We start from the raw sequence: 15687 nt of genomic DNA on the forward strand, positions 1-15687 counted from the left end.
CTTGTGCTGCAGACTGTCCTCGCAGACCAGCACCTCCATGGCAGACACCACGTCGCCTGCGACACATAGGCAAATTCTCTTTTTCTCTTTTTCTTTTTTCGCCAGACACCATTGCACGCCCGCGGCGCGCTTTTGACTTTCGACTATGTCGACGATTTACATATTACCGCCAACTATGACAACGATCGATGAAGCGATAATATCACATGACAAGAGAAATCTGACAAAGGAGATCCTTGCAATTATCCAGATGGAAAATTTGCAATCACACACACTTGTGCCGATAACCTTGTGTCATAATTACCTTGTTAAAGATACTAGTCCAGCAAATAATAAAACGAATAATGAATACCATATCACTTTGCGAGTGAACAATAATATGAATAATTAAAAAATTACACATAATTAATGATAAAAAAATATTATTTTAAACGCAAACGCAGGCAATTTTCTCATGAGAAAATCGCGAAAATTCGTATCAACTCTTTTCGAATAACCAAATATACGAGTATGTATAAGTTATATTTTTTCAAGTAAACATAAATTAAATTGTAAGAATTTTCTACCGATTCAATAACAATACTATTGATAATATTTTCGAAATAAATGCTGTCTTGTATATGGTTAAAAAATTACTTGAGAAAAGTTAAGGAATCTTACCTTTGCAACGATGAAGAAGCGCTTCGACATCGGCGCGACGTCTCCCAGGGAATACACGCAGTAGAACGTCCACCGGCGAACGTTGTTGCTGTTGCTGTTGCTGTTGCTGCTGCTGCTGCTGCTGCTGCAGCTGCAGTCCACAAGTCTGTTGGATATTTTGCATTTGCATCTGCATCTGAATTTCCCGCGACTCGGGAATGTGGTGGTGATGCTGATGCTGATAGAGCGCCGGCGAGCAATACGCTAGCGAGCTCGCCGTCGGCCCGTAGAGAGGCGCATAAGGAGGAAAGTGCACCGTCGTCGCGGCCTGTAATCGAGTGTATTTCGCGTTTGAAAATTATCGCTCACATGTAGCTGCAACCAATCGTTTCGCGTCTTCTTCAAATAAACTTCTTTCTCCCTTTCTTTGATTTGATACATTACGTCGTGGTGTAAATAAATATGTCGCGTGTTTTTTCTTAAAAGAATTTTAACTTTACAGTGAATCTTATACATTGCAATATTTCTGTGACGATTCTATATATAATATACAGGGTGTCCCATTTTAAATAATGCATTAAGATTTCTCGAAAACTATGGTAGATACGGAAAAATGTTTCAAACAAAAATTGTATGGTTCGGAAGGAGACATAAGAAGGTATTGATTTGACCTTGGGTGGTGTCGCCAAGGCCAGGTCAAGATCATGTCGATTTTTTTATTAGAACCCCCTATTTTTCATTACGTTTTCTTGTAGCTTACCTTGAGAGCTTTTCAAAACACTATAATAAAATATTTTTTCATTAAGTATCTTTCGAGTTATAAGGCTCGAAAGTTACAGTACAGTCAGCATTAGCATTACGCAAGGTGTCCGATCGACGGTTAAAATCTCTTGAATATTATTCAGAATCATGTCCTGGATAACATTTGTCAAGATCAAGGCCATTGGAGATTATTCCTCTTATTTTTATTTTTGCATTAAAAATTCATTTTTACGTAAAAATGAAAATAAGAGGTACAACCTTGGAGACGCCACCCAAGATCAAATCAATGGTACCTTCTTATGTCCCCCTCCAAACCATACAACTTTTGTTTGAAACATTTTTCCGTATCTATACCATAGTTTTCGAGAAATCTTAATGCATTATTTAAAATGGGACACCTTGTATAAATACGTATATATATGTATAGAAAATCTTTATCTTTTATCTCTAAATAGAATATTCAATCGCAAATACAGTTAAAGCTATAAAAAGAAATAAAACTTTTTGAGATGTTTCCAAATTATAAAGATAATTTTTTGTTGTTAATTAAAACTAAAATTATTATAGATTGAAGAAACATTTCCAACCTGCTATACATATATATGTGCGGTGTGTGTGTGTAGATGTAAAAAATATTTTTGACTCTATAATCATATAATCAATGACATGCCGAATTGAGCTTACAATACCGATTTACATTTTAACAAGTTGTAAAAAATAATATATGGGGGGGGGAGATAGAAACATACATTATAAAAATTATGAAGATATACTTGAGCGTCAAACCATTATATAATTCTCCCAATTACATCGCAACGTTTATCGTTTTCTTATATTTAATTAAGTCTAACAAGTAACACTATCCAAGTGCCATACGCCGATTTCCCTGAGACTGTGCATACATGTAGTACATTGAAAAATATCTGACACGTATTTTTTATATCTGCCCAAAAGCCGTTTTAAGGATAAAAAACGTCCTTATGAATGTATAGGGGTGAATTCCAGTATTTGACGAAGTACTCGTACGTTTGTTACAGAGTGGGGTATACGGTGATTTTCGAAATTGCTAAATCGAATACATTCATAAGGATGTTTTCTACCCTTAAAACGGCTTTTGGGCAGATATAAAAAAATACGTGTCAGATATTTTTCAATGTACTACCTGTATGCACAGTCTCAGGGAAATCGGCGTATGGCATTTGGGTAGTGTTACTTGTAAGATCTAAAATGGAGAAACTCACAGCTAACGGGGGTAGTGGGGGACTAGGCCTAGGTTGAACCAAATCTACCGGTTGCAAAGTCTGTTGCGTTTGCGGGGGACTGCCACTTTTGCGTAAGCTGAGATTTTCTGGCGCCGGAGTGTCTTCCCTTTGCGGTGTCAAGGCGGGTGTCAGCGGTGGAGTGTGCGTCGGACTCTGCGAGCCCGGTTCTGGACTACCTTCTTCCGAATCATTCAGGCTATTAGTGCGTTTTCTCGCCGTCGCTTCAGACTCCGCTAATCCTGACGACGTCGACACCACTGTAACATTTGCCACTTCATCGGGGAACTTTACATGAAAAATCCAATGATTCGAGCAATCGGAATACCGAATTAATCTCTCAGCTCTTAGTAAATGTTGGAATCAAAGTATATAAAGCAATTAGGCATTTATCAATACATATTATCGATATTTATCAATATATTATTATAATTGTTGCTAAATATTACAGGTCTGATACACTTGCGTGATAAGCAGTTTAAGATGTTGTTGCAATTGCTATCATGTTATATAGTACGTGCCTTGCCTATCATAAAACGTGTAAATCCGAGATTAAAAATTCTCGGATAATTTTATATTTGTATCTTTGTGTTTTGAAAGGTTTTGCAGTAAGGAAAAAAGATATAAAAAATATAATTATATATATAAATAAACAAATGGTTTTACCTAATGAACGATCGGTTCGTAATTCGCCACCGGAATCAGAATCACGATCGTCTTCATTGCCTGTATCGCTAGTCGATAAGATCGTCGTGTTTTCGGAGATTCTAGGTCGCTTCAAGCCTGAAATAGAACGGAATTTCTACTTGAAATGCTTTAGCGAAGTAACAGAAAAACCTAAATCTTAAAAGTATATATCATGATTCTACTTGGTATTTGCACAATCAAGAATTGTGATTTGTTGAAAATCTAATTGAGGAAAATAACCTGTACATACAATACATACGCGTGCAGAAGCCAAAGGCATCTTTGGCAGTAGAAAAAATAAAACAGGGTACAGAATTCTCGAGGGTGCCGTTACAGCATGCGCGTAAGCACGTGCACGACTATTAAGGCATCGGCAATGCGTGAAAGAATCCCGTTGGATGATTGGTCGTGCTTAGGAGGTGAATTGAGTCTCTCTGACCGCTCGTTAAAAAGTTTAACCGTTCCGTTTATTAGTAAGGGAGAGATTGATAGGCCGGGGGAAATGTAGCCAGAGCGGTTACGCGGTTTCCGCTTTCACCCCCTTATCCCTTTAACCCTCCCTCTTATACTCATATACGAGCGCCCATTTGCGTGCCTGTTTAAGCACGGGACTATTTCTCGTACAGTTCTTAACCGCGATTTCTCCATTTGGTAGATTATCCGGATTTTCTCGATTATATGGATCGGTGAACACGCGATTTGTCGATTGGCAGCAATTATTTAATTTTTTTTTTAAATTATATTTTAAATTTGCTTCGTATCTGCAAACTTTCTCATTTGTGAGAAAATGCTGATCTGAGGACAATTGGTCAAAAATATTTTTGATAAATATAAATTGAACCTTCGTTCCGGTAAATAAATTTCTTTGTGATTACTTATAACTCATACATCTTTTTCTAAAGGTTGTGATTGATTGCATTATATAATTATCGCTAATTAATTTCGCATTATTCAATCGATGTGTCTCGGCGACACTGAATAACGCGCGCGAGTATGTGTGCATGTATATGTATATACTTCTATATATATATGTATATATATTGAGCACGAATGAACGCGTTCCTCGTAGGATGCCGAGAGAAAATTCCACAGCAGGATACAGCTATCTCCACCCTGTCTCCGGCGTGGCATCTAGATAATAACATTAATAATTGACATTCGAGGACGTCAAAGGAAAGGAATGCAATATCAAGAGTCCGCGTTAATGTAGCTGCTGGCGCACCGAGAGGATGATTCTTAAACCCTCAACGTATTCTGTGATACGTTTGTATAAGTGTTGCACACGCGTTTAGGCCCACTCCTGTAGGATTCGCCAGTAGATATTACCGACAGAGACCGTTATTAAAATATCATTCTTTCAGAGAGAGGGATCATTCCCGGCATCAACCCCTCCGGTTTTCGACGTACGTACCATCTCACATAATGTTGAAATTCCTATCCTTTTGTAACCTTCGTAAAGTCAGGCGATGGCGTAACCAAGTTTATATCTGCCAGATCTTTGAGAATACCAAGTATTATATCGCTGTACTGCATTTGTCGAATATACATAAGGTGTTTTCAGACGATGCTATTCAAATGTTGTTACAATTCTGTCACGATTCGTCAAAATTCGTGAGCCGTAGGTGAGTTACATGAATTTAATCCAATAATTCGTAAATAAAATCGTAAAAGTAATAATAAGCGAAAAACTTGGTATCTCGATACTTTGTACGATATTTCAAAATACTCCCTAGTAATCTGACAATAAATGGCGGCTTACGAAAGTGTCTATCTAATCAATGAAGGGAAAGGTGAGAAAGACGAAACCATTGTGAAACGTCACCGCCCTTTGGACGGGACGGGAAGCAATGGGGCTCAATAGGGAACATAGTATCACGGATAGGAATCTTTTTCTCTCCTCTCTTTCCTCATCTCCCTTATACGTGTCTTGTATTTCAAGAAGGGTGTGTGTGCAATTTATTGTAATCTCTCCTGTCCCTGGCACACACGAATGAGAGAGATCTAACTTCTCTTGGATATCTTTCGATGCGGGGCAACCGTATATACCTCGCGTGTATTTTGATACGCTAGAAAGTTAATAAAACTCGTTGCGTCGGAAAAGAGAAGCGCCATAGCACCAATTGAATATGTGTGTGCGTGCGTGCGTGCGTGCGTGCGTGCGTGTGTGTTATATTATGTATATGTATGTATGTATGTATACACACGACATGCACACACACTCATTTATGTGCATACTAAAGTCGTTAGATTATTCGGTGAAAAAAAAACTGCCATGTGACTTATCATCTAACAATATCCAAGAGGAAGTTTAGAGAGTTCAACTTCGCTCCTCGAAATTTTTTATTAATTTTTTCATTTTTAATTATAAAGAAATACAACTTTTTTTTACCTTTGACTCTAATTGTAAGTAAATTTTTTGGTGTCACATAAAATATTTTTTTCTCCTTCTGGAGTCTCCCTGATTATAACCTACATGTAAATAATTTCCGGAACTTCCGTTAGTTAAAGTTTTGACAGAGTATACGTAAGGAAAATTTTCGCAAGGTTTTTGAGTCAAAAAATAGAATATACGCTGAGATATTAACAAGTAAATTCGTTTATTTTCAATTACAATTTCGGTTTTAATAACTGTATCTTGCCTTTTTTTTTTTTTCAGGAAAAGAAGTTCTGATTTATAAAATCTAATATTTTTCCATTAAAAAATTGCTGTTTATGTGCCAACAGAATAGATAAAAACCCTCTCTGAGAAAAAAATCCTAGGTACACCTATGTGGCTAATCCATTCCATGTCAGCAACAGATTTTATAATTTAAACTTGAATCGAATCGAATACAAATATGCTATAATAATATAGTACGTAATAATAAACTTTTTGGAAACATTACATCGTCTATATAATTATACAGAAATAATTATATAGAAATTTGTCAACAATATAAAACTTTATCATACATTTCTTTATCGATTCTTTCATCTCGTTAACCATCATACGCATTTGTCTTCATGAACTTGTCAACTTGACAACTATCAAAAGAAATTGGAAAGAATAAGGATAATAGGAGTCAGGCGCAGAAGACATCGCGCAAATAATACACCCATAAAGCGTAAAACTTCTTTATTCTACTAAACGCGCTTACATGTTTCGGCTCACTTTTGAGTCTTCTTCAGAGACAACACAAACTAACATATATAAACTGTGAATAAAAGTTATCTTGTCATGATGAGCTCCCCTACATCAAGAATATAAATGCCAGAAATTAAATCCAAATAAGAATGAAAGAGAAAGAAAAAAGAAAGAAAACATTGGAAATATCGAAATAGAGAATATGGAAAACTAATTTATCAAAAAACTTTAAGATTATAATTAATTATAAAACCCCGAAAATAAGGACGCTCACTCCTTATTTTCGGGATAATTAATTATAATCTTAAAGTTTTTTGATAAATTAGTTTTCCATATTCTCTATTTCGATATTTCCAATATTTTCTTTCTTTTTTCTTTTTTCTTTCTCTTTCATTCTTATTTGGGTTTAATTTCTGGCATTATATTCTCGATGTAGGAGAGCTCACCACGACAACTTTTATTCACAGTTTATATATGTTAGTTTGTGTTGTCTCTGAAGAAGACTCAAAAGTGAGCCGAAACATATAAGCGCGTTTAGTAGAATAAAGAAGTTTTACGCTTTATGGGTGTATTATTTGCGCGACGTCTTTTGCGCCTGACTCTTATTGCCCTTATTCTTTCCAATTTCTTTTGATTTATAAGGAGTCTTTGTTAGTTTGGTTTGTTATACGGATTGACAACTATCCTTGCAATCAAAGTAGTTGGAATAAAAGTAGCTCTCTCTCTCTCTCTCTCTCTCTCTCTCTCTCTCTCTCTCTCATATCAGCATCCGATTACACTAATACACATTCGTCGCACAGACAGCTCCGTAAACTCTGCGCGCATTCTTATCATGCGTGATGGCTCGGAAATGGCGATTAATTAGACGTGTTTGACGATGTACATACGAGTGGAGCTCGCACGGACCTCTCTAACTCTCTCTTGACCGACGATGACAAGACGTACTCGAAGCAGATACACGCGCGGCGCGCACAACCAGCGGCGACGGCGGGTGTTGTTGTAGGTCTACGCCCTAACCTGCGGCAGCATGGCGTATCAGCACACGGTGGAGACAGACGCGGACAATGGAATCATGCGAGGACAATACCGAATAATTTAGAATGGCACATAGATATCGGGAGAAGCTTCGGCCTACGACGGCGGCGCGACGACGCATAATAGAGAATAGGAGTAATAGGACACAGCCTGCGGGGCAACTGTGGAGGACACGAAACATCCCTATAAATTAGGCTTAGCCGAAATAAGCCTAACCACGCTCGCAATGCATCTTGATACAAAATTTTTTCCCCTTCTACTTTCCTGCTTCTCAGTAAGATTTAACAATCTTAACATCACACTTCTCACCCTGCGTATCGCAACAAAAATACCAACGTATCGTTACTTCCTTACTCGCATATTATACATGGAGAAAGGAAAGTCAATATAAAGAAAGTATGTACCCCTATAATCAACTTCGCAGACATTCTTTCATACGATATCGATACAGTTTTACGAAGACCTTTTGGTTCATATTTTCGACAATCATATATATCATTTTCTCGAACGCTTTAACAAAATCTTAATTCTAGCACCACAAGTTTTACGTTCGCCAGTTCTGAATCCCGAGATTATACGAGGGAGATGGAGGCTATGAATTATCAGTTCCTATTGTTCGTAAGCTCGTAAAGTAACTGGAGGGTGTACGCGAAACTCGGAAACGCTTTCTCTTTCTTTGGTCCGCACATGCGATTGATAAATGGCTTTTGTACATGATGTTAATTTCAAGAAGCTATTAAATTACAGTAGTGTGAGCTTAGAACAATTTACGCTGAAAGTTTTCCTACTACACATAATCTGAGATTTAGCTTTTATAATTCAATGATTTAATACTTGTTAATGCATATGATGCATTTACAAAAATTTATAATATACTATACACATGTAGGTATGTAGAAGAGGAGCAAGAGCGCGCAGCAACAGCAGCAGCAATTTATAGATTCGAACCTCGAAATGGGATCTAAGCAATGAGAAAAGACTCTCATTATTACGTATCGATACGCTTGGAAAATAGCAGCGTTCGATCTGCCGCACAAAAATGATCCTACCGATTCGAGGACTGGTGCGAGAATTCGAAGAAAAGGCAAGTTCCTTATCAGACACGAAAATAGAGAAAAAAAATAGAAAAGAGGAAAGAAGAAAGAAAGCAGAAACCCGAGACGTGCGGTGAAGGAACAGCTCTTCAGCCTGTACAGCAGCAACAGCGAGCAACAGCCCGATCAGTCATTAAATCGTCGCGATTCCCTTTTATTTCCAAATCTCTCTCCTCCCCCTCTCTCTCTCTCGCTTTCTCTGTGTATATGCATGCACACATATGCGCGTACATATCACGTATGTTTGTGTCAGAGCGGCGCTTTACAACGTTCATGTGTTTTCGTTATGAAAGGGGAATGTGAATATTCGGCCGCGAGATTGTGTGTACACCCCGAGATGATGGATGGGGTGAGAGCCTAGAGAGAAAGAGAAAAAGACATAAAAGGGTAGGAAGAGTAGAAAGGATGAGAGAGAGAGAGAGAGAGAGAAGGGGGAGGGGGAAGGTAAGAGACGAGAACGTTGGAGAGCGATCGGGCGTAACGTTTTTAATTGTTTCGCGCCCAGTCGTCTTTTGTTTTGGCGTTTATGCCTCGTAAACGTTTGCCAAGCATGCTCTCCAAGCGTGGTAGTAGGCTTCCTCGGAAGAGGGTGGGCGCGATTCGCCCTTCCTTCCCATCCTGTCGCTTCCATTTCCCCGCTATAGGGGTTCCTTCGAGAACTCGTTCCTTCCGCACCGCGTCTCGGTTCTATTTTCCGAGGAATATAACGTGATCGTTAGTTTTTTTCTTTCTGCCCGCTGTGCGCCGAATTTACAACGACGGCTTTCATGCTCGGCTGAATGTTCGTCAATACGTTACGTTCGCGGTAGGCTGCCATGCTGTCGCGTATCGAGAAAGATTTGCGTCCGCAATTGTGTGACTCCGGTCTACATATACATATACTTATAATTCACAATCGTTTCTTAAATTATCAAATCGCATTAATCTTTAACTCTTTAAGCGCATAAATCTTTTCTTCTGATTATTGTTATTAATTTGAAAATAGATATAAGTTATAATAAAAAAAATTAATATTTATTATCTTTTTTATCTTTTTTAGAGATATATATATATATACTCGACGTACAATCAAGATAACTAAATATAAGATACAAATATATGTACTTTCCGTGCGCTTTGATAATAAAAAAAAAACGTTAGTTTTTTTCTTACGTCAATCAAATATTTAAACGTATATTATATATATTACGTTCCCCGACTAAATTAATTAAGTCGACTGGATCGAATGGCCCTTTTATGCTCGCGAAAGTAGCCGAAGGGTGAAGCCTCTGCCTCTCGTTGGAGTGTCTGATTTCCATCGCTTCTTTTCTTTTCTCGAGAGGGCTAACATGCGGCTTCCGAAGATTATTTTAATCGCTTTTTATCGAAATTAGGTTACATCGAATTAGTCGTGATTACGGAAATATTGTTGAAACGTTATCAATTTTGGAACGCAAAAAAGAAAGAGTTTGCGTGTGTTGTTCTAAATACACAAAACTTACAATTAGACAATATATAGACGCATTTGATCTTATCTCTGTATATCGTTGTAATAGTCTTTCAAAAGCTTTTTTTTCTAATATTTTTATCGATAGTAATTTTCAAATATCTTGAAAAGCTGAACCTGTACAACTTGACAGATACTCAGCATATACCTTCATATATCATTCAGCATTCTGTATCTCTGTATCTGAAGAGGTACAGCTAATTTTTTATTCGTTTTGTATTCACACCGAGTTACCAGCATGAAATCACAAAGTTCAAGATGATATTTAGCGACATTCCCGCGGATCTTGTATCGATCAACAAAGATCGAGCTGTCAAGGCCCTTCATACCGCTAGCGATCCTAGGGGAATCCGACAGAGCATAGAGGAACGTAGTCGAAAACGCTGGTAGAAGTTTTGTTCAAACACTCTTAGAGACGTGCTCCTTCGGCGGCGTTGCACGTGTACGTGCATTCGACCCGAGAGCGAGTACACCTATGCAAATAGGTAAGGTCGGGCTCGGTCTTACTTATCTGTCCGCGTTTGTGTTCCCCCAAGTCCTGCTGACTCTTTGCAAACAATGTTGCCAGGCACGTCGTAAGTAGCCATGCGAGCCGACGACGCGCTTTCTCTCTCTCTCTCTCTCTCTCTCACCTTATTCGACTTTGAATTTGATTACTTAAATCGTGTTTACTTTGCCGAGTTCCTGCGACTTGTGCTTACATATTAGATATACTTGAGGACATCGCAAATCGATATAATGGATGATCGATTAACGGCTTTGGCTATTATATTATTAATTCTTTGGTATACGTTTTATAACTAGACACTTTTCTAGAGAGTAGATAATTTTATTTTTCTTTAATCACAAACTTTAATAAAATCCTATACATGCCGTTTTATATATCTATTTTATATTAAAAAAAAATATCTTATCATTTTGACTCTTTTGTGTGTGTGTGTGTGTGCGTGCGTGCATATGTGCGTGCGTATGTGCGTGTGTGTGTGCGCGCTTCAATTTTCAATTTTCATGTAAAATTCATACGTTTATTACTTCAATCCGAGAATGCAATTACAAAATTATTTTTATGGAATAGTTTGACTAACAAAGATAAGTTATTTTCACAAATGGCATTACTTTAATTGATTTACGTGCAACGAATTCGAACGACAAAATTTCAGCAGGTAAGTTCAGATAGGTGAGCTTTTGATGGATTTTAGAAAAATCCGTCGTGCGATCGAAATCTTTCTTACTTGTTCGTTCCCCATTGAAGACACGCCGCGTGAATTCACACGAGCGCGAATGCAAGGAAAATCCAAGGAGTAAAGAGGGGGGGGGGCGTATTACATTGGGGACGAAATAATTTCCTGGTGTCCTCCGCAGTCACGAAGGACGAAGAACGGAAGCGAACTGGTCTTTCACAAAGTTTCTTGGACACTCGAAGAAGCTTCTCCCTCTCCTGCGAGAAATTGCCGGATAATGGTCCCCGGTAGACGGAGCGACCAAGTGATCCTTACGGGATAAAGGGTGTGTCGCACACGTACGTACAAAAGGCGCCTGCCGCGTGCGTGTGTGCACCAGTTTCTACAAAGCCCCCTGCTCTCTCTCTCTCTCTCTGCTCCTTGCTCCCTCCTACTCCTCCGTAGAGAATCTCAACGGAAAGACCAAATCTCTACATCGTCCTTTTCGACGTAATGATTGCACCGTGCGGCGCTTCGCCCTTTGCTACGCGAAGCTCACCCTCGTGTATTTCGTTGCTCGTAAATGTCAGTTAATATAATTGACTCATGAATAACTCGAAACTATTCGTACCAATCAATTGTGCGTGTACGCCATTACAATACATTAAAGTCAAAACTATCGTATAATAAACATGTTATATGGTGTGTGTTGTATCTTAAAAGTTCAAATTAAAAAAAATAAACACTCAAAAATAAAGGCCCCCGTATATGCAATATGTATGTCTTACAATTTCGAGCAATCGGATAGGTAATTATAATAATTACATATAATAGACAAATCTCTAAAATTAGCAGATATTAAAAGTGATCTTCGTGTGTTACAGTTACATCATGTTAAATCGCGGACAATCTATCATTATTATTTTTATAATTATATTACAAACTTGAGTAAAATAACATATCTATAATAACAAAGGTGTATTCAATAAAAAAATGATAAATTGTCATTTGACAAATTTTCAAGAAAAAGTTATTAGAAAAATGTGCTCGGATAGAGCATGGAAGAAAATCACACGAGAACTCAGAATGAATGTTAAAAGTTTATTTTCGTTATACTGCCAAGGATAGAAACTATTATTTTTGCCGTTATTTTCTATAATAACGGCAATAACTTGGTAATGACGTTGCAATTTTTTATGACGGTAATAACTAATTGAAAGTTAAGATTGGAACAGTCACTTTTGAAAAGTAACTTATTGTCACCATTAAGCGTTATCTATTGGAAATAAAACTTACTAAATAACTTACTAAGTATTTGTAACGCCTCGATTTGTTACTTTTATTCATTACTTTAATAATCCATTACAAGTAATGAATTATTTTTTTTCAATAAACAATGCGTGATGGTAACAAATTACTTTTTAAAAATGACTTCTTCCCAACCTTAGCTTTCAGTTCGTTATCACTACCGTCATAAAAAATTGCAACGTCATTACCAAACTGTTATTATAAAAAGTAACGAGAAAAGTAACAGCGATTACTTATGTATTTACTTCCCATTTTTGCATATTGCGTTATAAAAATTATCAAAACAAAAATAACGACGCTCGGCGAAAATATTGAATTAAAAGAATCTTAATCTACCGCTAAAATGTTCTTTGCAAGTTCAAAGAAAGAGGTTCTTACTTTTTTTGTAAAGTCATAAGTATCCATTTCTTTAGCATTAAGTATAAAGAAGTAGATATCTCTTTCTCTGTTCGCGATATAATGGGGGCTCGTCGAGTTTCTCTCCACTACCGAGAGTACACCCACCCACTTGGTAGCAAGCAACCTCGTGATCTCTCCGACCTACTCAGAGAAAGAGAGAGAGAGAGACAGACAGATAGATAGAGAGAGAGAGAGAGTGTGTGTGTGTATGTGTGTGTGTGTGTGTGTGGGGGGGGGTGCGCACGCTAGCTACTAACTCGACATCCCCCGCAGTCGAAGGCACTGGTCCGAGAAATTCAATTACTGCTAAACTTCTCGACTGGAGACTCTCCTCGGTTCTATACTAGTGTAAGCACTCTGTTTCGAAGATCTGCCAGAAAGACATCTTACGTATCTCCCTCGTCTCACAGGTACGTTCGGAATCGTAATTGAAACCAGGTGCACGCGAAGGGTTTCTATTGTAGTGATGGGATACTATCTTTATCGTTCGTGGTTTTTGCTATTTTTAACGACATTTATTATGCCAACAATCAATATTACTATAAAATGGAGTTGGATCAAATCACATACGCACGCACGCACGCAGGCACAATTCAAACTTGAATCAATCCTTAATTACTTGAGGAAATTAGAGAACATTTTTCCTTTCGACCTTTCCGTTTTTTTTCATCGGCGACAAACTCCATGTTCTATACGGAATCATGGAAGCATCTCCCCTCGCAGGGAGAAAATGTTCGCTCGTGATATTCTTCGTCGACATCGTTTGCCCTTTTTTGCACGCTTTGAATTCGCCTAGAAGGCGATCGCTATCAGATCTCATGCTCTCCTCGTCTTTTTCGTTTCTTTTTTGCTCTCTACGTGGTATAATCGGGTACTCTGTGATATACCACAGAAAGCACATAGCTTACAATAAAAATTATATAAAGCGACAAAAAAGCATGCACACAAAAATAAAGGCAAATGTTTTATGCAATTTGAGACGTGTGACAGAACATTTAATAACATATAATGTTCTTTTAGATTCTTATTGCAATGTACTTATTTTTGCTTATTATTAAACTTATTATCTACGCAAATAATAAACTTAATGATAAGCAAATAATTTATTTGAAAAATATTTTCTAACCTAGATTTTCCCCAAAATGTTTTTAAATAATCCATCGAGTGAAAGAAGCAAAAAGAAAAAATGAATCGCACTAATAAGGTATGAAGCGTAATACGGTGAACAATTAAATGGATTATTTCGCACTTCTCTTGTTGCAAGTACAAACTGAATGGACACGCGTGTAATAAAACATGACAATGCGCAGGTAGATTTGATTAACCACAACTATATTTGCAACGCGAGTGCAACGAAGGGCAATCTCTTTCGAACGTCACTGCCAGAGGTAACAATAAAATGCGATATGAGCGATAGAAAAGCGCTACATTGATTCGAGTGTTGGTAACAAACCGATAATCGATTACAACTGTGTTGAAATAAAGTGATATCAGCTGAAAAAAGAAAGAAAGAAACTGATCCTGATATGTGAGTAGAAATGCATACCTATTCCGGATAGAAATGTCTTTCGTACCTTTTTTTCACATACCTTATACATTTACTGTTTAAAGGCGATTTCTTTGATCCTAACATTCACCACGTTTATGTAAATGAGAAATGTCGAAATGCGTGTAACGCGAAATGAATATAGGTACACATATACATATACGCTACAATACAAAGGTTTCAAATATACGATTGCAGGCTAAATATAATATATATAGGTACGTTGCGATATCTGTTGTCGAAACTGAAATGAACAAGGGGAATTTGAAGTAGATTTGTCGATATGCAAAGTAAAGTGTCAGCAAGGTGCGAGAGATTTATCAGAGCTAGGAGCGAGAGCGTGCTTGAGTATATACATATATACATATATAATGTTGAGAATGTAAACGTAAACGCGTGCATCTCGTTTATACTTAACAGTGCGAGAATTTAACGAGTCGTCGTTCTGGAAAAGAAATTGGCGAAAGGAGAACGAAAGGGTCGAGCGAACGAACGGAGAGAATTAAAGGCCGTCGTACTAACGAGTACGACTTTCGTTTCGAGTGGGATTCGAGTATAATAAGGGCCCGCGCGAGCTTGTGACCATTATTTACTTAACAACATTATGGCCTGTGGCCACTTGCCCTACTTAAGGCGTGGTACGCACGTTCTTAATGGGCACTCGTCCGCGCAACTCACGCGTGTGCCGAACGCACATGCGCGCCCGCTTCTTAGTCGCGTGCCACCGTTTATTATTGCGGCGCCCCGCGTCCGTGTGCATGTCGAGCTTTTACTAAATAGCGATACTCTACTCTACTCTACTTCCTTCTCCGCTTTGAAAGCGCCCACTGCGTTCAAATTGAAGATGGATACTATAATTGGCAGTATAAGGCATGTTCGGCAGGGAATTGCGCGGCGTTGTTATATGTATACATATATACCTAAGTACGAATATAAATACTTAAGTTTTGAAGACGTGTGCAAAGTTCATGTTACATTTTGTTATATAGTTAGGTACGTTATATAATTAGGAAGGTTTAATAATATAATTGTTCGATAAGAGTTTATATAAGATTCACTTACCGATAACAGCATCACTCTTTTCAATCTTGGACTGCCGATATTCGTCTTGAGTGGACCTCTTCCTCGGTAGGAGAGCACATTCCGTAGGCTGATGTTGAAGTTGCGTCTGGATATGCACGGCAGCGG

General features: G+C 37.9%; 1 protein-coding gene across 1 annotated transcript in view; it reads right to left on the reverse strand.

Annotated features, from left to right (window-relative positions):
- Positions 1-646: 646 nt before the first annotated feature.
- Positions 647-15687, reverse strand: part of LOC108728158 (doublesex-Mab related 99B) — a 17406-nt gene continuing 2365 nt past the window's right edge. Inside the window, exons 3-6 of the mRNA XM_018456574.1 lie at positions 15562-15645; positions 3327-3443; positions 2643-2920; positions 647-967 (exon numbers count right to left, since the gene is read on the reverse strand). Of these exons, the coding sequence (XP_018312076.1) occupies positions 647-967; positions 2643-2920; positions 3327-3443; positions 15562-15645 (800 nt within the window). The remainder of the gene's footprint in view (positions 968-2642; positions 2921-3326; positions 3444-15561; positions 15646-15687) is intronic.

The sequence above is a fragment of the Mycetomoellerius zeteki genome, unplaced genomic scaffold, assembly GCF_001594055.1.
Source record: "Mycetomoellerius zeteki isolate Tzet28-1 unplaced genomic scaffold, Tzet1.0 scaffold113, whole genome shotgun sequence".
NCBI classification, from domain to species: domain Eukaryota; kingdom Metazoa; phylum Arthropoda; class Insecta; order Hymenoptera; family Formicidae; genus Mycetomoellerius; species Mycetomoellerius zeteki.